The sequence below is a fragment of the Apiospora hydei genome, assembly GCF_038363865.1.
Source record: "Apiospora hydei strain CBS 114990 chromosome Unknown utg000004l_segment0_segment0, whole genome shotgun sequence".
Classification (NCBI taxonomy): Eukaryota; Fungi; Ascomycota; class Sordariomycetes; order Amphisphaeriales; family Apiosporaceae; genus Apiospora; species Apiospora hydei.
In genome coordinates, this window is record NW_027117363.1 from 8,487,644 (window position 1) to 8,514,515 (window position 26,872).

Below are 26,872 nucleotides of genomic sequence, written 5' to 3' on the forward strand. Positions count from 1 at the left end.
GAATGAGGTCTACGATGACTGCTTTTTATATTTGATTGCAATCTCAATCTGTCTCTGCCGACACATCACAAAACAGCGAGACCACATGTCCCGCACCGTCTGCGCTGTAGCGAGAAGCGAGGAGCGAGAAGCGAGAAGCAAGATAACTGCCGTATTATGCCAGCCCAGCGACAAAGGTGATCATGCCCGGAGTTGAAACACACCGAGGATACAGTTAAGGTTAAGCAGTTAAATACAATTGATCTTCGTGTGTATGTACGTCCAACCTGCAGGCCCGGCCGCATGTAGGTACAGTAATAAAAATACATCATACCCGAGTCCAGTCCCAATGGCCCCCCCGTACGTACTGGTACTGTACGTACCGATGTCAAAAGGGCCTGTCCGTTCTGTTGGAGTAATAAAGCCCGTCCCTGGAGCATCCCACAGTGGGTTTTCTATAAGTACTACCTGAATGCCTAAAAGGGCAGTAGAGCGGCCTTAGTAAGGTGAGGCTAGACAAGGGACGCTGCAGTGACAGTGACAGCTGGGTGGTCAGATAGGTGATGGTTGAAAGCGGGCAGGCAAAGCCGGAGCCAAGATTTGCTTCTAGAAAACCTCGATGGGCATCCGCTCAGTCAGGATATTATTCATTGATGGACAAGATACCGGACTAACCAAACCAGCAAGCCTTATCTAATAACTCGCCAGGGTGTTAGCAGATTGCTATTACACTTGTACAGCTTCTTCGAGTATTGATTCGGGGTTTCTATATACAAATGATATACAATGCTTCTTTTCGAGTGACATGCGAACGTACTGCTTGTTGGGGTTGGGGCTCAGATCTGGTTTAGTCTCCCGAGCCTTGTCAAGGGCACTTCTGATCCGGCTCCCGCGCGAGACACTGTTTCCATACTTTTTTTTTCCGCGTTTCTTTTCCCAAATGACGCACGAGGGCAGCCAAATCATCACCCGACTTTCGGCAGAATGATGGAGAGATACCGGGGAGGGGAGCTGGTGTGAATACAACCGTCCAAACGTCACGGAGACGGAGGGCTTGCGCGGCCCCCCGAATGGGTGGGAGATATCTGTCTAAATAAAAGGGGCCCCTCGATCAATTATCAATTTTCCGCTACCCTACCTACATACATTGCAGCCCGTCTAGCTCAGGACCTGACGCTGCCTACTTACATGTAGACAGACACCCAACACACTCAAACACTCACACCCCTTAACACCTAACACCCTACTTAGCTGACTGACCAATCTCATTGATCATTGACGTATTTTTATTTTTACTCTATCGCCCCTGCCTGACACCATACGCAGGCGCTAGGCAGCCTGCTTACCTAAGTGACAGCCCATAGATACATGCATAACGGAGAGTGCAGGGGGAGACCGCGTCTCGCCACAACAAAGTCAAGTCCGACGGACAGAAATGGATCTGTTTGCATTGCACTTTGCTTTGGCTGATACAACCGTTCAAAGTTTGTAGGCAAAGCAGCTGCCGTTGCATAATCGGGATAAAAAGAAATTAATCAATCTGCATGTCAACACCTCCCAACCTTGACACTCCCATCACTTACTCAAGCAAGCGAGCGCGCAAGCAAACAGACCGACACAAACCGATGGATGATAGATATATAAACTTGCTGCACGAAGAAACACACAGATACCTACTCAGTGATGTGTGTTACTGTCCGCCTTCTGCTGGTTGGGGGGAGCCAGTCAATCATTTGATCAATCACGGCGTATCAATGCACATTGTCAAGTGGAAGATTGCACTGTGGCCCCTGACACGGAAATAACAAGCAAAGCGAAAAAAGACACGACCCACCGCTTTTGCACAGCACCTGAGTACTTGCCGTAGGGATGACAACATGATTCCGGACTGACCACTACCACTATCGCAGCCAGCCTACCAATAGCTACTTGACGTAATGACGGCCACAGTGACTAAATGTACCTATTTGGAGTGTATTTTGATGATTTATTGGCCGTAGTCGTTATATTCGAAAATTATTTCAGTGTTTGGCCAGCGGTTCTACCGTATCTTAAGTCAGTCGGATCGCATACATATCTTTCTGGTGCTGAATTTGGTTAGCCCGAGTGCCCGAAGTCCATCAATGCTAGCTGCACAGTACGGTCCAGATCCCAGGTACAGTGGTTCTGGGGCTGTATGGGGACGACAGTAGGTTGGATGGGTATCTCCATTTCTTCTAATGCAAACGAAGAATATTTCGTCAAGCATGCCCGCGTCTCCGTCCCCATCCCATCTCCATCCCATCCCATCCCATCCCATGCTTGCTGTTAGCGCGATATTGCTGAATGCCTGTCGACGCCACCGTCCAGACTCTCTGGGCCAATGGCATCTGAAGATTGCCATCCCGAACTCAGTCGCATTGGGAGGGTCTAGCCGTTCGTGGCACCTGGCAACACTCTACGCGTGATGATGTGTAGGCGCACAATCTAACCCGCCCATTGAATGCTACACGCTGGTTTGCCATGTACTATGCACTCTATCGAACCCAAGTTTGAGAGTCCTCTGCTGCTTGCCACTGTCTTGCTTTATGCAGCTCGACCAATCCGCGCAAGGGATCTCCTGAAAGACAGACACGCATGTGAGCCTGTCTTCTGCGCTGATGAGCGCAGGAGCGCGCAATGGGATGCAGTGGTTTGATTAGTGCAAGTCAGACACAGACGTCAAATGGGCGCCGGTACCTACATACCATCAAGATTGCTGTTCCAACTGCTGCTGGCTGTACATACATACTTCCAATGTACCTACGTACATGCCTCTCTGCATACCTAGGTACGGAGAGGACGGGACAGGACGGAGGATGTAGCAATTGAGGTACATGCCGCCGCTGCTGCATCTACACACGCCTATCTGCCCAAGGACAAGCGTCTATTGGCAATGCACCGGTCGTGCCCCCAAACAGCATGGAAGTGCATTGGCATCCACTGTTACGTGCAGTGCTAACTTAGCAGGGGTGCCAACACGAGCCCACAGGTCAACAACAACAACAACAACACCAGTACAGTATGCACTGCAAATGAACCCTCAAATGAACCCACTTCGACTTCAGGTGCAGCTGCTACTTGCGCTCGCCGCGCTGTACGTACTCCGTGCGTGGAGAGTGATCAATGCGCTCATCGCACTGGGGGGATGGGATGTCCTGTCTTGTGTTTTATGCAGCAGCACGCTCGTGGCTGCTGCGTCCCGTCCAGCGCCCAGCACAGTACGCCGCGGACGGTATTCCGTGGGAATCGCTCGAGACTGGACTTGCAGCCAGGCCCGGTACTGTACTGTAGGCAGGTAGCTGCTACCAGGTAGGCAAGTAGGGTAGGCTACCAGGCGACCAGGCTCCCAGACCAGGGGACAGGCTGCTGCTGCTGCTGCTACTGCTGCTGCTGGAGGTGCATTCGTTCAATTCATTCATTCATTTTCACCAGTCGATTCATCCCATCCCATCCAATTCTGGCCTGTTCTGTTCGGGTTAGCACCTGGGACCGCGTGTCCACTCTGCAACCCAGCGATCTCACTCTTGCAACCGAAACCTCCAAACCCACCTGCCTCTCTCCCTTTCCACACCTCTTGAATACCATCACGCATTTGCACCGCTGCAGTATTCGTTTCCTCTTTCCTTTTACCTATTCGACACCTTTCTCGTTCGTTCTGACCCCTCGCCCCCCAATTCCCTAGTACATATCTCACTGCACAACATCGTCCTCTATCCTCTCGCCAGTGCCTCATTCTAGCTAGTCCTTCCTTTCTTGCTAGAGCGTGGTTTGTTCCGACGGGCTCCTTTTTATTTTACCCCCTGTACAGGACCCTTCTGCCGCCGCCCATCCCTTTTCCTTGTCCTTTCTCAACCGGATTCTTCGCTGTCGTGTCTCAGATTCTACTCGTAGACGGGAATAGCCAAGGCCCGGCAATTATTTCTGCTGAACCTTCGAAACAAAATTCAAAAAACACATAACTGGCCTCCTCCTCTTTTTGGTCAAATCTTCTCTTTTGGGTTGGCTGAAAGCTTCCGGTCAAATCTGCGGCCTCATGTCCTCCTTCTAGCACTCGTCCTTTCACCGATTACTTGTGCCCTCTCGTGGCACTTGAATCACCCGAACCCGACCTTTTTCTCCAAACACGCCTCGTTGTTGTGTAATCCCACCAGAGACCGACCGTCGTGAGGAAGACTCGACATCGGACAAACCAAGTCGTCTACGGTAGCAGTGGACCACTTCGTTGGAGGCATCACTCGTTTCCTACCCTTCTCAGGTCGCAGGCGTCCAGTTCAATTCCCACCCGACCGAGGCACCCGCCCGCCCAATATCACCGCTCTCCCTTTGCTACGGGCCCAGCCTCACGCAATCAACGGGATTTAATCACCCGTGGCAATAATACTACGAGTTTCCGAAGAGGTGTGTACAACAAGTCAAACCCTGGGTGGGCCAAGAGCATTGTCGGAGCATCGGTACTCGTCGAACTGTTCCTTTGCACACAACCTTGAATACCGGAGGGGAAACAGCTGCTTTGTCCTACTCTCGATTGCTTCGAACTTCTTTACTGATTGTTGGTTGCCAACAGGTCATCTGAGCATTTCGACTCGGAAACACCCTCGTTTCGAGTTTCTCAAAAGTCCGCCGTGGCCATCCATTCCTTTGACTCAATATCATTCCTTCAGACGACAATCTACCTGCCGTACCGTTGAACACCTGTGTTTGGACGCTTGATCATGGCTGCTATGGTCCAGACGTATCCTCAACAAACCGGAACAGTTACAGTGCTTCAAACCAGACCCAGTTCATCATCGGGAATCATGCCGGCACACACTCATTCTCACTCCCACTCACAATCTCAATCCGGGCAGCAGTACGGGGCGAACACGTCACAGGCACAGAGGAATAACTATCATGGTATGGCGGGAGTTGTTGGGGGACAGACGAATTATCGAGGCAGCTCCGGGCCGGTCCAGCCGTATGCGTTCACAGCAACGCCCAACCTGGCCAACAACGGCGGCCAGCGACAGGCGTACAGTCGGACAACATCATCACCAAATGCACCGACGATGCAGACACTGGACCCGCGAGCTCGTTACCAAACAAACACAGCCATGAACAACTTGTCTAGCAGTGCGAGTGTTCCTGTGGTGACAACTAAACCCGTATCAAGGGATGACATGTCATTACCTCAAATGAACCGCACTTCTCCGTCGGGGGGCTCGAACTCAGTCAACTTATATGACAGGAGGTCCAACTTTTGCACAAGTTGCAGCCGCCAAAGCCTCGCCTGAAAGATATAGACGGCCCACCCCGCGACACACGGAGTCCACTCCCGTGATTCAACAGCAGCAAATCCAAGGCTCGGCCGTGCCCTCAGGGTCGGGTATGGCGACCGTTGTTCACCTGTACAATCCTCGTGCCGCCACCAGTGGGCAACAGGCAACACTCCCCAGAACCACTGCTAGCCGCCCACAAAGTGCGTACGGGTCATTAATGACCGGTGTGGCAGCCGATGATATGCAGGTTCACCGCCACACAGCCGAAGAAGAGACAAAGAGATTCCGACGACGGAGCATGGCTTCATTTGATGCCACCGATTATCCCAGTCCGATGACTCCGCAGGAGTTCAAACAACAGCAGAAGCGGGCAGATGAGGCTGCTCTCCGAAAACAAGCTGAAAAGAGCCAGCAGCTGCAGCAACAAAAGACCATTGTCCGCAATCTTACTGTGCCAACTATTGAGAAAACCCCATCCCATGCTAGGAATAACAGTTCGGAGAGTCTAGTGTCGAGCCGGAGCAGCAATTCTCGACCCTCATCGGTGAGTGATTTCTGATTTGAACCCCAAACCCGAGGCATTGTCCAATTAGACGGTCAACCCCCGCGTCTTGGCTCGCTGTTCTGCCGACTTCTTACTGACATGGGAAACCCCTACAACAGTCTACCAATCGAAACTCGAATGCATCCGCCCCCACAACTTCCAGCCCCGCCTCGACGATCACCAGCACCGATGAGAAGCCTAACAGCTTTGACCAAGCCAAGTCTGTGAACATACCTCCTCGCGGATCTTCATCTGATGTAGGTAAACGCGTTCTTAATCCATCACCGCTATCAAAGCCGGTCAACATGGCCACTGGATCAAACGCGGATGATGCTTCTGCTGCGGCTGCCAATGCATCAACGCCTGCCAAGGCTCCCGGCTCTTCAAACGGGCCTCCCAGTGCTGCCGCCAGGCAGCTAGCTGCTATCAATGAAAAGGGGAAGCCGAAGAGTAAAACATCGCGTCTTCGGAGAGCCTTTTCTTTTGGAAGTGCTGCCGAGTTGAGAGCTGCCAGTGCAGGAGGGGACTTCGACAATAGCAAACAGATTCCTGGGCAGTCAGAACCCGGTAAATTGCGCAAGGATGCCCCAACCGATGATGCGTTCGAGGAGGAGCAGGCACGCATTGCACAGAAACAGGAGGCAAGCGGTCTCGGAAACAGCATCTATGCAGGCACCAAAATCTTTGCAGGTTCAACCGACAACCTCTCGATCTCATCCACTGCTTCCTCTGCTTCGATTATGCTACGCAAGATGGGTAAGGGCATGAAGAAGGGAGGTCGTTCTCTGGTCGGTCTTTTTCCGCCCGAAATCCATGATTGGATCACCAACCAGCGAACTGGCACCGCCCGAAGCAAGCCAGGCGGCTGTCTCTATGATTACCGTTGAAGCTGAACGCGAAAGAGTCAATATCAACTCCAATGGCGATCTTGACCAAACAGCTGGCGGCACTGGATTCCCGCGTCTGGAGAGGAACTCGATTGACGCCACTCACCTCGACGTAACGCATTCCGACAGCCTCAAATCAGATCGTCTCGGAAGTTCTGGTACCGATAATTCCACGGCGAGGAAGAGCATTGTTGGAGGCGACAAAGAACGGGCCGAGGTTCTGGCGACTATTCGAAAGGGCATCCTAAAGAGTATGTCATTCCGCTCTGATATCCGTTATTTTCATTGACACGTATGACTAACATTTACTAGCTCGGAGTAACTCCCCAAGTCCAGCCCAGGAATCTAAGGGTCCCAACTTCGAACTCCCAATGATACCTCATATTAGCGACTCTCCGAACTCCAGTGCCCCGAGCACACCAAATGACGAGCAGAAACGCGCCAACTCGACTGTCGCTATCGGCGGCGAGGATTACTTCATGTCTGCCCTGCGCCTGCGACAAGACACTAAGAGCGCCCCCGGGACACCCTCGGGCGGAATGAGCAAGCGAAACGCCACGTTCAGCCCACGGATTGTGTTTTACGACACCTGGCCGAGTCAAGAATACGATAGAAGGGGAGAAATTGCAACTTGCAATCGCCTGACACCCATGTTGGCCCAGCAAATCAAAGAAGAGCTCAACACCTTCAAGATGGTATGTTCAAGTTTTTTTCTCTCAAACTTTTTCTTCTTCTATCTCTACACTATTTTGATTATGGAACAGCTGCTGACTATGAGATTGCAGGAGATGGAAGTTCACGAGACCTCCAAAATTTACACGCACTTCTTTTAATAACGACAAGCATCTCAAATGGTGATTTCGCTCGACAAGCAAGCCGTTTCTTCATTTCTCGATTCAGTGGTCGGACAGACGACCTGCAGATCCTGTATTTCGACAGACTCTTACACCTCAAAAGGCGTTGTACTAGGTCAGCATAGTAAGGTGTCACGGCGTTCTTTCTTTCGAATTTTTGTGATGGGATGATTTCAGCCATGCCTTTTTGGACTTGAGAAGAGCAGAGAAAGAAAAAGAGCCAATGTCTACAGCTTTCCAGGCAGCTACGGCAGTATCATAGTAATGTCGGAGGAGCATTCACTTGGACGGATAGCAGAGCTCTCATTGACGTGGTGGTTGCACGACCAGATTCACGGCTAGCGGGTGCTATTAGAGGATTCAGCAGCAAAATATATTTCGGGCTCAATTGGTGCACCACATATCCCTTCTGAGAATTCCCTTTGTGCAGGTTGTGGGCGGGTTACAGATGCTACAGATGGTCCGCAGACAGGCGGTTGCGTTGCAGCTGCAGTTGCCAGAACGAAGCCAGATTGATAGCAGACTCGAGCAACGTGATGCAGTGACCATGAATCGATCTGAGACATGTGCTTCTCGTTATACCAGCCCTGTCCTGCCCGACAGCAGCGGTGTACCGGAACTAACGCGTTCCCGGCGGGAGGACTGACCTTATCTGGCCCCGTAATTTACGGACTGGGACTTGGGTCTGGGCCGATTTTGGTCTTTACATAGTATTGTGTGCTTGTATCTAAATTTACCAGGGCTACCGCGGTTATTCCCAGACATGTCCAGTTCTCCGCACCAACAGATCTACAGTTGTACTGTCGGCTACAGCCATCGATCGTCGCAGCAAAAGAAAGAAGAATAAAAGAGCAACCGGTTTCTTTGGAGGTTGGACAGGGCGTAGCGTGCCCTGAGAACGACAGCGCATAAGCCAGGGCTGGGGTCACCAATTTCGGCATCCTTATATAATCAGGGTCTTATAGTTTCCCGGGGACAGGGATTGCCAAGGTTTTGCGACGACGTTTCCAAGATTTGGGCGACTATACTGCTCCTACTGCTACTCTACCTTCATGGGGACTCCCCCACACCGAGAGAAAACAAACATGATGGAGTGAGGGTCTTTCCGCAAATGGCTTCTGCAACTCTCGCTGTGTTTCTGTTTTGGGTACTTTCCGTCTGGTGCACTGTGACATCCAAACACTTATGAGGAGAGAGGGGGAGGGCTCCTCCCTCTTGCAGGAGGCAGGCAAGCGGGGGAGGGGAGAGAGCTTGTTTCGATACAACCCTTTGGTTTGGGACAAGACTGCATATTCTTTTGACTGACCTGAGCTAAATCCTGCGGCTAAAGTAGAGTGCGTGGGGAGAGAGAGAGGAGACGAGAGGGCTGGGTGTGAGTGAGCTGTGTGGATTTTACCCAGCAACCCAGATACGAGGCAAGGGAGTGAAAGAGAAGGGAAAATCATCTACCCCATTGGGTATGTGACACCGGTCATCGATCGGGGGCTACTATCTAGGGGACCAGCGCGAAGAATCTAGTGCGTAGGTAGGTACTTATTGGTTTGTTTAGCCTGTCGAATGGAATGGAATGGATGGGAGGAGTTGAGTTGGAAGCCATAATAATAGGTAGACATACGTATCGTGCGTGCCCTTCTTGGGAAACGGACTGACTAGCAGCATTCGCTTACATAAGTGAGTGACAGTGTCATGTTTAATGCGCTACGTACGTACGTACGTTCTATATTATTATGCATTACCTGTATTCAGACTATACTCATGTGAATCTATACGTGAAGCACCTTTATGGACTTGGAGGAATCTAGGAGTAACTCAACATGCCGCACGAGGAACTATGATGCTCAGACATGAACCTGTGATATCATAACCATGATCATCATATGTCAGTCTGGCATGCAGCAGCCGCAGCCCCATCACGAATGAGCACGGACTTGAGTCGTCGTCAATTTAGCAACGGTCAAGTCAACATGAGGCCCAAGAGCATCATTCGGATCTTGTTGTATTCCCTGAAAAGCCGGGTTTTTCGAGCTTTGGAGCTCCCCCAATCGCGTTGTCGATCTTTCGTATTCTCCGAGGGCGCGCATGCGCATCACCTACCGCAATGGAGTAGGTAGCCTTGCCCGACCAACAAACAGCACGGGTATTCATCATTCCAGCAACAGCAGCAGAAGAAGACACACACCACCCTGTCCCGCCCCGTAGCTTTCGGGGAGCTCCAGTCCAGGACGACGCGTCATCATCCCGGGGCGGGGCCTCCCTCGAACAGTAGCAGTAGTAGCCTTCGGGGATGCGCGGTGGGGCCGAGGCCCCGATGGTGACGACGACGTGGTTCCCCCGACTCGGTCGAAGCGATACGAGAGGCCCCCCACGGGAATGCCTCGAAGCGCCTTGGAGCAAGGAGACCTTTTCGTCGGCGGTTGTTGCCGTACATGTAAGCCATCTCCGCGCGTGAGCGAATCATCCCACCTCGGCCTTCTCGGGCGATGACACACCCACGTCCCAAGGCCATGGGCCAGGATGGCCCACGTCACGTCACCTTTGCCGGATTTGCGTTTATATAATGGGTCGCGGAGACAAGGCATGTATGTGACCTGGTAAGGGATACCGAGGATGCTAGATACCGTATTCGTCACGATGGAAAAGTACAGGGACGGCCCGCACGTTGGATAGGACCGAGGGGAGAATCGGGGACACCCAAGACTCTTCGGGCCAGGCAACTGGCTTCAGTTCTCGTACAGTGCACATGGTGAAAGAGACTGTTCTGCATAAAGCTATCCTATCAATAAAATGTATTGACTTTGGAAGCGGACACTGCGACGCCTAGATCTAGGACATAGAAGCGTGAATGTGGTCACTTGATATGATTACTGGCCAGTCGAAATACCTCGGACCGCACTAGTGCTAATCCTTTCTACCTGCTTATTTGAACTGGACTTAGCAGTGGTGAGGAACTGCTCTTTTGCGAATGGCAACAAACGTCAGCCCTGAGCCAGAGCCAAAAGATGGTCGTGATGGCAAGGAAAGCAACGACAGATCCGCTTAGTGCTGTCTCCGTAACTGCGGTAAAAACTACATAATGGCAATGTCGTCTTGGTAGGCGCATCCGCCACCAGTCCCCGGCTTCCAGCGAAGGGTAGGCCCCAAGGGCCACAATGGTAGCGGATATCACGATGTATTTGTACTGAGAGAAAAGCAGGGCGCCCTCGATGAGTACATTGAGCTGCCTGGCGATGACAGATCCTTCAACGACAATACGTGCTACCCCTGAGCCGGCATCGTACGTGCCAGGACGCCTATACGAGCCACGCATTGAACAAAATCCCGGGGTATTTCTCCATCCCGTATTCTCCTTGCTCAACAGCCGACTATCCATCAGGCGATGGCGTATGCTTGTAGAATAGAGTAATGGTCTCGCGACTATCAAATGTTAGTCATGCTACATGTTCATGCAAGTACAGGGCGTCAGAAGCCGTGATATACTACTCTGGTATATCGGGGGCTACACTCGCCTGATGAAGTAGAGTGTACATGACGACCTTCTTCTGCAACAATATAAAGGGACGGAAGTGTAAGACGACAAACCCAATAGCGCGCCCACATCAGAGAGCAATCGTGTCGCCAATAATCCGCGCTGACACGGCTCACGTTGACGTGGTACCCAAGTTCAATCCCAGGGTCGCACCGTGGCCGACCGGAGACCTCAGCCTTTCCTCTCACGGGATGCTTCGGGCCTGCTAACTGACCGAACGGACGCACAATGGTACTCGTTTGCATGTCTTGTCAAGGCCCAGAAGCTGTCGGTTGAAAGTAAGCTGTTATTGCTGTAGGTGGCCCCCTTTTAGGGTTCTAGCGCATATGCCGAATGCGGTAGTCCACTAGCGGACACAGCCAATCAACGCCGCGCATTCTTACGTTTAGGACGGTATTCGCTCGAAGCACACACCGTATAACAAGGGCTTATCTTCCTACCGATAGTCCCCCATCCTCAGTCGGCTTCTCTCTGGCTCATCAGCCCTTCCAAATGCTCAGCATGTGCCCTGAATCTTGCCGAACTGGAAGGGCAAATCCATAACGTATAAGAATGGTCTAAGGTCGTGTCGATTATCGTCATACGGGCACGTGCTTGAATGTTCTTTAACTATCATTAGCGAAGCATCAATTGGGGCAGACGAGAACGACCTACTTGAAGCGCAAGATTCTCAGAGCGTGTGCCACCCTCGACTATGTATCTTGGGGTAAAGTGTAGAGCTTTTTCGACGATAGACAGGCTGACTTGAACTTTTTCGTCTATAGGAACTGACAAGTGCTTCGGTCCTAACCTGCCGGCGAGCCTTTCAGCCCGAGAACTCGTCTCCTCGGAAGAATTGACTGTGCCCGTGTAACATGTGGTCAGCAAGAGACCAGCAATATCTTCTAGTGTGTTCGGGACCAGTACTGCCATATCAGTAACCCGTCTTAGATCGCCCAGTGTCGTGTGTGAACCAACTTCGAGACAGTGAAGTGTTTGACCTCGTGGTACAGACCGTCGTTGGCTAACAACATCTTGGGGCTTGCGAGTGACCGTTTGTCAGTTTGAAGTATGATAAAGCGACAGGCTGGAATATATCGGAAACCCTACCGAATGAATAGTAATCTCTTGTAGGCAGAGGATGCGGCTATTTGAAGTCAACCTCTAGATACGCGTATCTATTTAGCAGGACCAGATGAAGGGCTCACCAGTTGTATCTGACATTTTTGGGGCGACATCCCATGCCTAGATCAACGGGGATGCCTCCGCATACTTCATCGCTGATAATTTCGGCTAAGACTTCCCAGGAGTATGCAAAGGTATCTCCCTCTGGATGGTGATCTAGGCAACCGTGACCGGGGATTTCGAGCTGTGGAACACTGAGGTTACTACTGTACTACCTTCCAAGAAGACAAGGTGCTACTAATACATACCTCGGGGCCATTACGTACAGTGGCATCCTTAGATTTGGTGATTCTGATGGACTCGAGAATCCTGTCTCGATTGCCTTTGAAATCCAGGGGCACACTTGGCAGCGTAGCGGGAGCCACTGTGAGGAACGACAATTAACGCGCACAAAACGGGCCTGGCTTCTCTATACGTAGTGCTGGTATAGACGTCACCTGTGAATGGCGTGACCGGAGAACAGATGCCCAACGACAATCGTCTCTACATGTAAGGTAAGGAAGGGCCATTTGGTTGACAAGGGAAAGAGCATGCATAGCGCTATGCGACTATCGAATAAACGGCCATGGTTCGCTAAAAAGCTATCCAGGAGGCTCTTTCTTCTTTTGGATTTGGTACAACCAGCAAACCAGCGTACATGCGCAACTTCCAGCAAGCACTGCCATCAATGTAATCTATGGCCCCAATTACATACATGTACATGTATATATAACAGAAGGTGCGGTCTCCACTGTTCGGTTTGGCAGTCAAGGGGCAAATAGTGTAGCTCACTAATACAGCAAGAGGTACTTCTCGATAGGCCAGTATGGGGGATCAAGATGGACCCCACAGCGGGATGACCCCCCCCCCCACCGTTCCATCCCACCCCCTGCCAAATCAAGCGCCGACGGTTCGTCCCCAAGAAAAAAGTTCGAGAAGAAAAAGAAGACAAGAAAGAATCGCGACTACACAACGACAACGGGACAACCTCACCTCCGCGTCCGTCCACGCCTCGAGCAACGCCAACAAAAGCCAATCTGGAGGTCGTTCGGAAGCTCTGTGTTCGAGGGGCCGCCCCAAACTGGAGATTGCTTGTCAGAGGCTTCGCCAGCATGGCCTCCAATGCTAATGCCGCCCACCCTGCCGTCGCAGCAACTGCGACTGCGACTGCGGCCAAGCCCAAACTCCATGGCAGGGCCTTCTACGAGAGCATAGGCAGTCCCAAGTTCGTCGTGGCCCCCATGGTGGACCAGTCCGAATTCGTATGTACACTGTTCTTCTCCTCCAGCGCAACCCTTATGTAGGATCCAGCGATGCTAACGATGCGACAATTGCTATTTACAGGCTTGGCGCATGCTCACCCGTTCCTTCATGACCCCCGCCGAGAACGCCAAACTCCTCGCCTACACCCCCATGTTCCACGCCCGCCTGTTCGAGGAGACGCCCAAGTACCGCGAATCGCACTTCCAGTCCACCGTCTCCGCCGAAGACACGGCCTTGCACCTCGACGGCAACCCGGCCTTCGACCGCCCCCTGTTCGTGCAGTTCTGCGCCAACGACCCCGAGCACCTCCTCGCGGCCGCCCGACACGCCGTGCCCTACTGCGACGCCATCGACCTGAACCTCGGCTGTCCGCAGGGCATCGCCCGCAAGGGCCACTACGGCGCCTTCCTGCAGGAGGACCAGGACCTGATCTTCCGGCTCATCAACAACCTCCATAACAATCTGTCGATCCCCGTGACCGCCAAGATCCGTGTCCTCGAGACGAAAGAGCAGACCCTGGCCTACGCCCAAAATGTGCTCAACGCGGGCGCGAGCATCATCACGGTCCACGGCCGCAGGAGGGAGCAGAAGGGCCACCTGACGGGCGTCGCCGACTGGTCGTTCATCCGGTACCTGCGCGAGAACCTGCCGAAGGACACCGTCATCTTCGCCAACGGCAATATACTGCAGCCCGGCGATGTGGACAAGTGCCTCGAGGCCACGGGGGCCGACGCCGTCATGAGCGCCGAGGGCAACCTCAGCGACCCGGCCATCTTTGGCGCGGCGCCGCCCGTTGGCCAGGAGGGGCGCGAGTACTGGAGGGGCAAGGACGGCCGCGGCGGGTATAGGGTCGATGCGGTGTTCCGGCGTTATATGAACATTATTCACAAGCACGCGCTACAGCAAGAACCGCCGTCACGGCGGGAGTTGTTCGTAAACGGTGATGATGTACAGGCCTGGTTCCAAAAGAACGACAACACCGCGGAAGAGGGCGACGATGCCGAGGAGGAAGGCCCGGCGAGGAAGAAGCGGAAGAAGGAGGGCGGCGGCGGCGGTGGCAAACCCAAGTCGTGCACCGACCCCAACCTGCTGGCGATGCGACCGCATCTGTTCCACCTGCTGCGGCACTTTGTGTCGAAGCACACCGATATCCGTGACGCCCTGGCCAGGGCTCGGCCCGGCGACATGGCGGCGTTCGAGGATGTCCTGGACAAGGTGGAGCGCCGGGTCGCTGATGGCCTGATCGAGTACGAGAAGACGGACGGCCAGAGTATCGAGGCGGATATGGCGGCCGTGAAAGCGCCGCCCTCGGCCGCAAACGGCGACAAGAAAACCGAGGAGAAGAAGACGGAAGCCGAGACTGCCCAAGCGCAAGAAACAGAAGATCCCGACTACGACCCCGAGAGCTCCGTAGCGACGGTGAAACAGTGCAAGCGGCCCTGGTGGGTCGTCCAGCCCATCGTGCGGCCGCTGCCGAAAGAGGCGCTCGCCAAGGGCGCCCTGAGCCTGAGCAAGAAGGACAAGAAGAAGATGGAGGAAGAGGCGAAACAACAGCAGCAAAAGGCGCAGAACGCCGCCGCCGCGCCGCTCGACAGCGGCAAGGTCGCCGAGGAGGAACTGCCCAAGCCCGATGGGAAGGAGGCTATCAAGGAGCCTGCCATGGACGAGAAGGCTCCTGGGCTCACGAGCGAGGAACTCGTCTGCGGCTAAAGGGAATTCGTATATATAGAAATATGTATATTATATAACGGCATCGCTGAGAAACACCGTGCTGTAAAGTCTTATAGATCCAACAATAGAAGAAACAAGTAAAATATCATGACACTATCAAGATGATCCTCCTGGTCTTACGGGCTCGCTTTGTTTTCGAAGGGTCAAGGTCGTTATACCGGAAGGCACAAGTGCTATGGACACAATAACGTTTCCATGTTAATAGCAACGTAAACTAGCTTATATGTGTTCATGTAGCTATAGCCAACACCACCCCCTTTCGCAAGTTACATTCCGCCCGATTCCCACATACCGTAACGCACCTACCTACCTACCTACGAGAAATCCAACGCTGCAGCGATCCATCCTCTTTCCTGGCCACACGGATCTTTACCTACCCAAAATTTTTTAACAATCCACCCTCCTTTCTGCCAGGCACCTCCCTCCCCCCTTACTGCGCCTTCTTGGTGGTAGTCGTAGTCGTAGTACCACCACCACCACCCCCAGCAGCAACCGCCCGCACCGCCGCCGCCACCCGAAGCGGCTCGTCCTCCTCGAGCACGACCTGATCCCGCCCCCACAGCAGCGCGACGGCGGGCGCGTAGGCCCCGCCGACGACGGACCAAAAGACGACTTTGCGCACGAGCGCGGCGGGACTCAAAGGCTGCTTCGCGGTCGTCTGGTGCAGGTACGCGGCCCAGAGCAGGAAGGGGACGGCGCCGACGAGCATGTCGTAGCGGAGGAAGTGGGCGACGGCCTGCGCGACGCCGGTGTACGCGATGGTGCCGCCGTTGACGGCGCCGACGGCGATGGTCGGGGGCGTCCAGGGCGAGGCGGGGACGAAGATGCCGCGGAAGCTGGCCGTTTCGAACAGGCCCGCGTACGCGGCGGGGATGTAGAGCGAGGTCGCGTGGGCCGCGAGCCAGGCGCGCGCGGCGGCGGGGGCGAGGGAGACGGCGACGAGGGGCGCGTGGACGCCGACGCAGACGGTCAGGGCGAACTGGTAGACGCCCGAGACGCCGGTGAGGTAGCCGCGGCCCAGCGGGGCGGGCTTGCCCGCGGAGTCGACGGGCAGGAGGGAGCCGAAGAGGAAGGCGCAGAGCGGGTTCAGGAAGGCCTGCAGGCAGACGCTCCAGAGCGGGAAGAACTGCCAGAAGGCGATGGCCTTGTAGTGCGCCGACGCCGACGCGGTCAGGCCGCCGCCCAGGAACACGCCCCCGGAGGCGGGGGCGCTCATGATGACGGCGGGGAGGGTGTTGGTCAAGGTGACGACGGCGGGGAGCAGGGCCATGTCCCAGAGCAGCACGAACAGGGCGCGGCGGGCCCGGGGGCCGTCGCCGCGGTTCAGCGAGGCCACGGGGCTCGTGAGCAGGTGCAGCGCCAGGTACAGCGGCCCCACGACGGTCCACGTCCCGACCTGGAACAGCATGCCCACGAGGCCAACATAACTAACCAGCCTGCCCCGGTTGCCGACGCGCAGGGACTCGAGCAGCAGCATGGCCCAGACGGCGATGAACTGGGCCGCGAACCAGACGTAGAACAAGTACGCATCCCACTCGACCTTACCACTGCGGTCAGGAGCGTTGCTGCCGTCGATGATGGCCGAGAAGAAGCCCACGATCCCACTGAGGAGCCCGTCCACGGGCGCCAGGCCGGTCCAGTGGCGCTTGAAGGGCTCCGGTCCGCCCGGGAACGCCGCTCGGTTGCCGGCGAGGACGGCCTCGATCAGCGCGCCCAGGCCCGTCTTCTGCAGCGAGCCAATGGTCGCCCAGCCGCCGAAGGCGCTGCAGGCGACGAAGACGGCGACCAGGGCATATTTGGTGCCGGATGCCTGGATACACGGTAGTGCGGTGAGCAATGTTATTTTTGTTCGTTCACTTGTGGCCGCTTACCATTGTTGCCAGAAAGGATAAAAACTTTGAGCGTTCGTTGATTTGGAACTAAATCATCGAGACAAGCTCGGGGTTATAAGACGAGCGGACGGTCTTCACGTCTAATAGTATATATAGTTCTTGGTCGACGGAAGCGAGCTCGCAATTGAAAATGTTTGCTGCTATCTCCCTTCCTAATTTCAGGCCGGTAATAAACGAAAATGAACCCTGTCCAGCGTGGCGGCGTCGCAGCTTCTCTCTCCTTCGCGACCCTGGAGCGCTAAGATAAAACGAGCCTGGAAATGTGGTGCTCATGCGCGGGGCTCCTGGAGAGTAGCAACGGCCGCATATCAGCATATTGTGTCTTGTTCATCCGAACACGACAATTGGTAATTCTCATGGGTGTGCACATTACTGGCAAAGGCTACAACCGTCAGTTTCAGTATCTCAGTAGGAGGTTATCGTATACAGGCCCCGAAGACCAGTTCACGCCAATCTCGGACAGGCCTGCACCGGTCCTGGAAACCGTCTATGGCTTTCCGATTCCACACTGCTTCGTTGATAGGGTCTACATATTCTTGGGTAACACCCGTTAGACGTGCATTTGGGTTGTGATGGACAACCACTACAGTTGCCAACTCTGCAGCACCGGACAGAGGGGTTTTCAAATTCGCTGCATCCCGCAGGGCACACCTCATGATGTTGTGGCTGCATACTCTGTCAATGATGCCTATACCGAGAGCCATCCCTTGGACAGCATGATGGATTTGACTTCGGTGTGCAGGTCTGTCCAAGATTGTATTGAACTGATGATCTGCTAATTATGTACAATTTCTAAACATTAGTCCATGTCACTTTCACCACTAGAATAATCAAAACAAGACAACAACAGCTAAGGATATCATCGATATATTCACGGAATAACATATGCTCGATCTGGGCTCCCCAAGATATCATATCGTACCGCTAGGCATGTGCAAAAAAAGAACTCCACCCGAATCGTGGGACAATGCTCAGTCAGTCTGCTCTCCCTCCCTGATTCTTCTGTCGTAATTACTTATACAGTCTCATGGCATAAACGCCATTATCCGATTCGCTTCATCCTCATCGTTCCTCTTGTTTCATACGTTTACTACCCACGGGAGCACCGCCATCATGACTCACGGTGCTGTACCGTCTGCGCTTGCCCACAGGTGCACCACCGTCCGGACTAGGTGATCGGCTAACGGTGCTATGCCGACGCTTACGCGGGGCGCCGCCGCCGCTGCTCGCACTGCTTGTGTTTCTCCTTCGTCGCGGGACGGGGCTAACGGACCGAGACACGGGACGTCCACGGCGTGGTGGTGGCGAAGGGGAGCGGGAGTAGCTACTGCCTCGACGGACCGGCTGTCTGCGGGGAGGCGGGCTAGCCGAGTAAGAATCGCGTCGGCCACGAGCAGGAGCGCCGTTACGCGGAGGCGGACTGCGTGAAACAGATGGGGTATAGGATCGGGATCGGGATCGGGACCGGGAGAGACTGCGGGACCGGCTACTGTAGGACCGAGCCCTTGCAGGCGCTTTCCCACGGACAGGGGTGCGCGACCGGCTCCGTGACCGTGAGTAACTGTCATCACGGCGGCCACGACGCGGCGGGGGGCTTGCTGAGTAAGAGTCCCTGCGTGCAGCCTTGCGAGGAGGGCTTCGCGATACAGACCTCGACCGAGAGCGTGAGTAAGAAACCGACCGGGTGTAGCTCCGGCTATGGCTATACGACGCAGCTCGGCCCCGTTTGGGAGGTGTGCGGGAGAGCGAACGGTCCCTATCCAGAGCCCGGCGAGGCGGCGTACGCGATCGTGACCGAGAAGAGTAAGAAGAGCCGGTGTATGATGAGTAGCTCGAAACCGAGTCCGAGTCCGAATCGTCGGCAGCAGCTGGTGCGGGCAGCGCGGGCTTGGGCATGTTGGCAAGGAACTCGCGCATCTCCTCGGTAAGAGCACCCATACCGATACTGGTGAAGTAGTTGATGGAGAAGCGGATGTTTCGAGGGTTGTCGTGCGGGAAAAGGCCCTCCAGATATGGCTGCAGAGTCTCGTCCTTCATGCGCGCCTGCAACTTCACCATTCCCATTTCTTCTGACATCTCTTGGAACATGATCTTGATGAAAATACGCGACGCCGACGTAGTCTCGTCCTCGTTGAGGTGAATGCAGGACAGCGCATGCCATCCTAGAGCATCCGAACCGAAAAGGTGACCGAATACCCGAGCGACATTGCGCAGTCTGTTCGTCTCATAGCGATGTATCGTCGCATATTTTTCTGCGAACAGCGCTTCAAACATTCCCTGCCACATCCGGTTGATCTTGCTGAAGCGTTCGGCCAAGAAACCAAAGTATTTTGTATAGGTCTTCTCCTGCGAACAGCATTCCACGATCATGGATGGGAGCTCGGGTTCCTGCCCCGCAGGCAGGTTTACCCGCATGAGCTTGTGAACGCCTTCTTCGGGGTCTATAGAAGACATGATGGTAAGGTAGATAGTTCTCCGTAGGTTGACGAGATCGGTATTGCTTTGATCCTTGATTTCCACCGCCTTTTGCTCCTGGTCCTCCTCTTCGTCTGAGCTTTCGTCTTCATCGTCCTCGTCATCCGAATAGTCGCTGCCTTCACCGAGAATCTCGGCTCGTAGTTTCTTATAGGCCGCCTCGTTCTCCTCCCAGTCTGGATCGAACTTGAAGATGTTCAGAGTATCCTGCACGTCGATCTCGGCATCCAGATCGAACCTGTGCGTGATCATGTCCTCCTCATTCAGCAGGTCGAGCTCCTCCTTGATGGCAGGGTTGTCCTTGTACTTGTTTTTCCTGACCTCAAATAGCACTTCGACCATATACTGCGTACGGGTCTCGATCTCGGCGGTGTGGAGGATATTGCGTGCCTGCTCGTAGACGGCATTGGCGATGGCAGGGTTCATGTCTTCGAGATGGGCGCCGACTTCCTTGAGCAGGCCGACGGCAATCTCGACACTGTCGTCCGTGGGCTTCTGCAGGAGAAGGAGCAGCATCTGGGCAGCCAGCATCTCGTGGACGACCTGCTGGTTGACGAGATGTGCGATAAACATGGCCGAGCTCAGACACACGGCTTTGTCGTTCCTCCTGAACGCCTTTCGGAACTGCATAATCAGTCTCTTGATCAGCAGCTCGCCTACCTGGGGCAGCTTCGTGTTGATGATGGCGGCGAAGGCGGCGTAGATGGGCGTGAAGGGCAGACTGGACGCCTGGGCCTTCATGACGGAGCGGCAGAACAGGCCACGGCCACGGATCAGGTTCTCGTTGAAAATCTCGGGGACGATAGCCTTGATGTTGCCAATGTTGACCTTGTTGATCAGACCGTTGATGGACTTCTTCAGGGCCTCCCAGGCCATCTTTTGGTACTCCTTGCTCGTCTTGTCGGTGATCTGGGCCTGCAGGGCGCGCAGCCGCGCGGGTGGGATGTAGAGACCTCCGCTGCGAGCGTTGAGCAGCTTCTCGTACTCGGCTTTGGCAGCAGCTTGCTTCTCCTCGGCGGTCGGTTCAGGGACGGGCGATCGCCTTCGTGGCGGTGAGCGACGGTGAGGCGCTTCATTATTATTGTTATCTCCCGAAGGACGGCCTCCGGGGCGATAGCTGTCACCACCATTTCGAGGTCGTCGCCTTTCCCCTCCGTCGCGCCTTTCTCCTTCATCGCGTCGGGGCGAGGGCGACCGCGACCGCGAAGCCATCCTGACGGCTCTTGTCGCTGGGATCAAGGAATCGGATCTAAATAATCCCTATATTGGAGGACAGACCGGAAATGGGGATAGAGCGCAGAGGCCCGTCCTTTTATTTTGTTTTGTTGTGGTGAAGTGACGTCGAAGTTTGATGTTTTTTAATGGGAGAAAGAGCTGCCTGCCAACCTTTTGCGACGAGGCTTCCCTCCCAGAAGCTCTGTCTCGAGCTTTTTTGAGGAAGGCTGAGGTAATAATTATGGGGCTTACTTTGGGGTCGTATGCAGCTATGCCCATTAACAAGACACTAGACTAACCAGGTCTGGCCCAACGATATACAGTCTGATATTGTCACCAATGTTTGCATGACACTGAAATAACAACCGTAGAACTAACAGATAGACATTGAATAAATGATTAATGTGTCGTAACCAGATTTTAAGGTCATTGGCTGAAGACTGGCTGTTTTGATGGTGACAGTGAAGACAGTGGTCAGTCCGTAGACAGCTCTGATTGGGCGGGACACCGGACACCGGACACTGGGCCAGCCAGGGGTGCGTCAACGTGGATTGATCGATGTACCCGTGGGCGTGGTGGTCGCGACGTCCAATTTACCTTCAGCTGCTGCTGTCCAATTCAGGGACACCATTGCTACTATTGCGATTAGTCCTCTACCCGTACTCAACTACCCACCTTCCTGCTGTCCTTCCAAATTCTCAATTCTTGGACGACGACGAAGAAGACACAACTGCCACATTGTTCGACCGACCAGATTCACCTTCCACTACACTCATTCCAGAAACCCCCTCTCAAGGAGGAATAACCCTTTAGACTTTTAATTGACAATGGTATGTCCTAAACTTCGAAATGCTGTCCCCCCGTCGTCCCCATTCCCCTGAAATCCCCAACCATGACATGCCATGCCATGCACGTGTGTAGAACAACGAATGAATAACCCATGATGGACTGACTCATTATCCGCAGCTCGACAAACTCGTCGGCCTCGCCATGCTCTTGGCCGCCTCCTTCGTTTTCATCTACTACTCCATCTGGACTCTGCTTATGGTAAGTAACAACCCAGTCCACACAACTTGACTACTGCCCTCGATGTAACTGACACCTATCACTACAACAGCCCTTCGTCGACGCGGACCACCCCCTGCAGAACGTCTTCCCCCACGAGTCTGGGCCATCCGCATACCCGTCGTCTTGGTCCTCCTCGGCTCCGCCGTCGTCGGTTCCTTCTTGAGCGTCGTCATGATCCGCAGCAACCAGAAGAAGGCCGCCAAGGCCAAGGCCGCTGCCAAGAAGAAGGCTTAAATCGAATGAAGCATGGGAGCAGAGAGAGCTTTTGTAATAATATAGAAGGGCGGCAGCTGGGCCGTCTGCTGTCAAGGAAGTACTTTCCTGGTCCATGGTGGCGGACGACGGCAACGATAGCCGGCCAAGGGATAGAACACACGCCGGACAGATGGTCATATATGAGGATATCGAGGACAAAAAAAAAGTACCCTGCTTGCCTGGAAACCCTTAATCAAGTTGACGGTACTATAGTAATGCACAAATGCAAATGAATAGAAAATGAGAAAAAACGTCACAATCTACACAAGTATTGGCGGCCAAACATGCCTTTATGATTTCTATTGACTTCTGTGTGCGGCTCTCATAGTTGGTGGAGAGCATGTACTACTGCCTCTAGACGTCTTCCGTCGGGGGTTCCGTCCTATGCATGCAATCAAGACTCTGTACTCCAACAAATCCAATCCTGATTCAAGCCAAGCGAGTGGTGACATCAAGCAAATATTCTATGCGTCCCCAAGTCGGCCGCATCAACAACACTCGCCATGATCAACTCTCAAATGCAGTGCAACGCCGAGCCACTCCTAGCCAATCCGCCTCTGAAACATATCTATGTCAAAGTCTGTGAACTCTCGCGCCAAATCGGCTGTGTATAGTCAACATCTCCGTCATCCAAGGCTCTCCTTCTCTCAGACTCTCTGGTCCGCAAAGTCGAGGACTTCACAGTCGTCCTCGAAGAATCCGTCTTCCTCTGCATCTGACACCCGGTTCCCGCCCCTTCGGCGTCGGGTCGTCACCACAATCTGCTCATCGTTCTCGCCCACTTGCATGACTCGCTCCATAGCCGAGGCGGGCAACGCGCGATGATCAGCCGTACTGTCGCTAAAGTCATCTTCAAGAGGGATCGGCGGTCCAACCTCGATCCTGACGGCACTAATGCTTTGTCCAAACGCCCAAGCCTCCGACTTGCCTGTCGATCTGGGCGCCTTGGTTGCAACTTTCTGTTTCTTCTTGTTGCCCTTGCCACGGGCAGGAACCTGGGCGTCCTCCAGAGATGCTGAGTCCAGTAGTTGTGTAACAGCAGCAACAGCAGCAACAGCAGGGTCAGAATCAGTGACGTTGTACTCAAACAGGGCCACCCGCCTATCAGTGTGGAAAGGTTGGTATGGAGCACTGGACTCTATCTCAGCCTGGGGGATCGATGCTTCAGGGCTGAGCTCCGATTCGTTGGGTCGTGATCGCGGCTTTAGAACCAGAGTATTTCCGCCCTCAAAGTCGCCAGGCGTGATATCCAGGTCCTCCTCCAAGTCGCTAAGTACTTGCCTGATGGTTGGTGCAATCACGTCGTCCGAAAGGGGTTTGAGTCGGAAGTCCTTGTACATGTTGCCACGAGGAAATCGAGGCTTGTCTTTGCTCGAAGTTGTTTTACGTCCCTTGGTTGCAAATACTCGGATCAGACCATCCCCAATGACTACCAGTGAAGGGTGTTTTCGGCATGCTACCCAAGAGACACATGACAGACTTGGAATCTGGCCGCTGGTTGGCAGACTGACACGGTTCTCTCCGTTTTGACGTAAATGGTTGATGGCGGTTCCGGCATTGCCCAACGAATGGCTGATGCCAGCAGCAAGGACCTTGCCGCCATAACTGGCGTGGTCCATCAACCTGGTGGTATTCTGCGTGTTGGAGCTACTTCGGCGCTGGCGAGCGATGAGTGGCCGTGCCGCGCCATAAGCACTGCTGAGAGCATTGGACGCCATAGACACAGCAGAAGGGGCTGTCTCGGGCGTGCCAGTGCCTTGTTCCGGTTCCTTGGTCCGTCTTCGCGGGGGCGGCCAGGTATAGACACTTGACGGCATATCCAGAAGATGCACAGTACCTCGTTCTGTAACCATGGCGATTCGCTCTCCATTTGGCTTAGACCAAGCTACGTCGACAATGCGAGCAACTGTCATACGTGAGAACTGGGCAACTTGTCTAACACGTGTATGGTGGCCTCCAACTGGTTGCGAGTTCTGGAGGGAAGAAGCTTTGCTGTACTGAATGCGCATGAGATCCCAGACAGTCTGAACATCTCCTTTGCTGCTAGCGGTGAAAAGGGATAACCCAGTTGGCGAGAACGACAGGAAACTGCAGCCGAGCGGAGCCTTGAAGGTGGCGGCATGGTGAACTGTCGTCGAGTGCTCTAGCACCTGCAAGTCGACAATGGAAACCAAACCAGGATCCTTGGTGACAGCCTGGCCGGAAACCCCGTAAGTTGGTGGAAATACCGACGAATCTGCTCTATTCGGATATGCCGGACCCCAAGGTGGCGACCCGACGGAACCAGATCGTGCTTGAGACTGGGGGCTAGGTTGCTTCCAGTAGTTGTTCCAGAGCTGCATGCCCTGCTTGCTTACCCATTTAGCCCCTTGGATGACCTCTTGAGTAGTCTCTCGCATGATTCGATTCATCATACCATCCGACAGAGGTTGATCAACGCCGCAGGTCTCCAGCGGCACGACAGGCGAGGTCAGTGAAACCAGGCCCGGAACCTTACCATCAATGGGAACTCCGATTGTTGCATTAAGTGCAATCGAAGACGACGAGGGCGGAGGACAATACGCAAGCCACCTTCCGCGGATTGCCAGAATCGGCGACTGCGGGTTGGACCGTAAGGGGCTTGGACTTCGGCCCGTCTCCTCTTCTGGCGTCGAGTCGTCCTTCTGTGCATGCTGCAAGCACGTCCACACTTTGCCCACGCATCGAAATTCCACACCCATATCCGATGGGCCTTTGGCTTGCTTGAAGATCCAGCATTCGCCAGTTGTACCCGATGCAACAACGATGCTGCCTCCGTCTGAATGGATCTGAAGGGCGCCAGTCGGATTTGGTCGTTTGGGAATAGGGTTCTGTACCGAAGTCTTGACTGGGATTCTTGGCGTTTGTAAAAGGGTGCAGATCCGAGCATTTGTCCGCAGCGAGTAGATCTCGACAGTAGTCTGGTATGCTTCAATAGTCGGCACTGTTTTGCCACTGTTGGCCTGACGCTGATTGGCATCTGATGGCGTAGGGCTTGCGCCGTCCATACGAGGACTTGCTCCCGCATCGTACTGTGCCTCAGATGAAGCATCGGGCACGCTGTTGGATACAACAGGGCCGTGGATGGCCACGGCAATGAGCGGAAAGATGTTGTGCTGGTCGCCAGTACCATGCCATGGCAGTATCTTTGCTTGATAGACGCCGCCTCGTAGTCCTTTCAAGCTCGTCAAAAGGTCTATTCCACGCTTGGAGACAGCGTATATGTCGATTCCGCCTTCGTAACCGGCAAGGACCACGTTGGTACTGCCGGATGAGTAGTTGACGTTGGGGCTTGACAGTGTATCGAAACCGAAATAGTAGCCTCTGTCTCCGGGCTTCAAACCTGACTTTGGGTTCAGGTCAAAGTCGAGGTCGGGTACACCATAGAAATGGGCTTGAGGCTGGTGAGGCAGGGGTGGGTGAGATCCCACCCTGGCTTGAGGATACGGCGAATGCATCGAGCTTCTCCGGCCGCCGGGAGGTGAGGATGTTTGAGATCGCAAGTCGTTGGCAGGATATTGAGTGTCCAGCTGAAAGCTCAAAGGGCGCCTTGCAGCATTAGGCGGAGAAGCGGAAGAAGGCGTGAAGTTATTAGCATAAGCTTTCTGCTGCACCCATTGTTGTGGCAGTCCTCGCGGATCCTCATATGACGATGGTTGAGTCGGTGGTGACTCGCCCATAATGCTGATGAGGTTGGGTGACCCAGCCAGTGCCCCGTGACTTCTTGCCCACTCACTCATGCTGGGCGCCGTGCTCGTAGCTATCGATGTACCGGACACAGCATCTAGAAGCGGAGACACTTCTGCCGCCGACGAGCTCCTGTTTGCCGGGATGGTCTCGGGTGCTGCGGGTTTCAACTCGGGGGTCTGGGCAGGACTGGGAGGAGACTCAGGCAGTGAAGCCGGCTCCTTCGGGGTACTGCCATTTCTGCAAGCAACAAACAATAGGTCAGACTAGGGCACTTCACAGCAACCATCATCCCCGAGCGGCCTGGCCTGCGCGCACAGTAACACTTGCACTAGCCAGGCAGATAGACAGCACAGATGTAGGTAGGTAGGTAGAATAGGGTCGAGACGTACGAGAACTTGGTAGCCTGTCTTGTCACCGCGGCGACAACCCCACCACCGTCTTTGACATTCTTGTCTTTCTTCTTTGAACCTGCGTCCGAGGCAGCTTGGGTAAGCCTCTGCTTTTGTTTACGGCCTCCTTTTCTTCCCGTGGAAGAAGAGGACGGGGAAGGATCGCGGAGAGACGAACCAGGCATTCAAAGACCTGTGGCAGATTGCTGGGGCAGTTGCCTGCTCGCCCAGCAAAGGAGCTCCTGAAAGAGCCCCGTCCTAAGGACAGATATAGAACCTCGGCAACGAACTTCGCGATTACACTATACGCTCAGGCGGGTCGGTCGTATCGTATCTAGGGATATACACTTTCGGGTTGTCGTGGTGGTGGTAGTTGGGTATCTGTCTAATAGGCTGTTGGCCGGGATAGGAGACAATGCGACGTCGGCGCGAGAGCTACGGTACGCGCTCGAATGGGTGGCAGGCCGAGGTGAGGGGTTCGGTCCAGGTCCAAGCAGGGGGGACAGAGACAAAGGAGTGGAAGAATCCAGCACAGCCGAATCGAGAGTATAGTATTATCTACGCGTTGCAGAACAAGGCCAAAGAAAGAGATGCCGGGCAGATGCAAGTATTCACACAGAGCGGAAGTATGGATGGATTGTAAAAGGAAACCGGAAACTATGGGGGG

The 26,872-nt window shown here is 54.2% G+C and overlaps 6 protein-coding genes across 6 annotated transcripts; 3 read left to right on the forward strand and 3 right to left on the reverse strand.

Annotated features, from left to right (window-relative positions):
- Positions 1-5,364: 5,364 nt before the first annotated feature.
- Positions 5,365-7,748, forward strand: PG997_005149 (uncharacterized protein; the record flags this gene model as incomplete). Its single annotated transcript, XM_066809464.1, has 5 exons — positions 5,365-5,799; positions 5,919-6,591; positions 6,653-6,937; positions 6,999-7,381; positions 7,472-7,748. 5 exons carry the CDS (start codon positions 5,365-5,367, stop codon positions 7,517-7,519), a joined length of 1,824 nt encoding a protein of 607 aa, XP_066673082.1. The 3' UTR covers positions 7,520-7,748.
- A 5,573-nt stretch (positions 7,749-13,321) lies between these two features.
- PG997_005150 (tRNA-dihydrouridine(16/17) synthase (NAD(P)(+))) lies at positions 13,322-15,182 on the forward strand (the record flags this gene model as incomplete). The annotated part of the gene is made up of 2 exons (XM_066809465.1): positions 13,322-13,471; positions 13,554-15,182. The coding sequence occupies 2 exons, from the start codon at positions 13,322-13,324 to the stop codon at positions 15,180-15,182; spliced, it is 1,779 nt and encodes a 592-aa protein (XP_066673083.1).
- A 451-nt stretch (positions 15,183-15,633) lies between these two features.
- On the reverse strand, positions 15,634-17,751 carry PG997_005151 (uncharacterized protein; the record flags this gene model as incomplete). Its single annotated transcript, XM_066809466.1, has 2 exons — positions 15,634-17,059; positions 17,747-17,751. The coding sequence occupies 2 exons, from the start codon at positions 17,749-17,751 to the stop codon at positions 15,634-15,636; spliced, it is 1,431 nt and encodes a 476-aa protein (XP_066673084.1).
- A 406-nt stretch (positions 17,752-18,157) lies between these two features.
- PG997_005152 (uncharacterized protein) lies at positions 18,158-20,782 on the reverse strand (the record flags this gene model as incomplete). The annotated part of the gene is made up of 1 exon (XM_066809467.1): positions 18,158-20,782. The coding sequence occupies one exon, from the start codon at positions 20,780-20,782 to the stop codon at positions 18,158-18,160; it is 2,625 nt and encodes an 874-aa protein (XP_066673085.1).
- A 993-nt stretch (positions 20,783-21,775) lies between these two features.
- On the forward strand, positions 21,776-22,087 carry PG997_005153 (uncharacterized protein; the record flags this gene model as incomplete). The annotated part of the gene is made up of 2 exons (XM_066809468.1): positions 21,776-21,836; positions 21,903-22,087. The coding sequence occupies 2 exons, from the start codon at positions 21,776-21,778 to the stop codon at positions 22,085-22,087; spliced, it is 246 nt and encodes an 81-aa protein (XP_066673086.1).
- A 668-nt stretch (positions 22,088-22,755) lies between these two features.
- On the reverse strand, positions 22,756-26,390 carry PG997_005154 (uncharacterized protein; the record flags this gene model as incomplete). Its single annotated transcript, XM_066809469.1, has 3 exons — positions 22,756-26,053; positions 26,206-26,284; positions 26,384-26,390. 3 exons carry the CDS (start codon positions 26,388-26,390, stop codon positions 22,756-22,758), a joined length of 3,384 nt encoding a protein of 1,127 aa, XP_066673087.1.
- Positions 26,391-26,872: the final 482 nt, after the last annotated feature.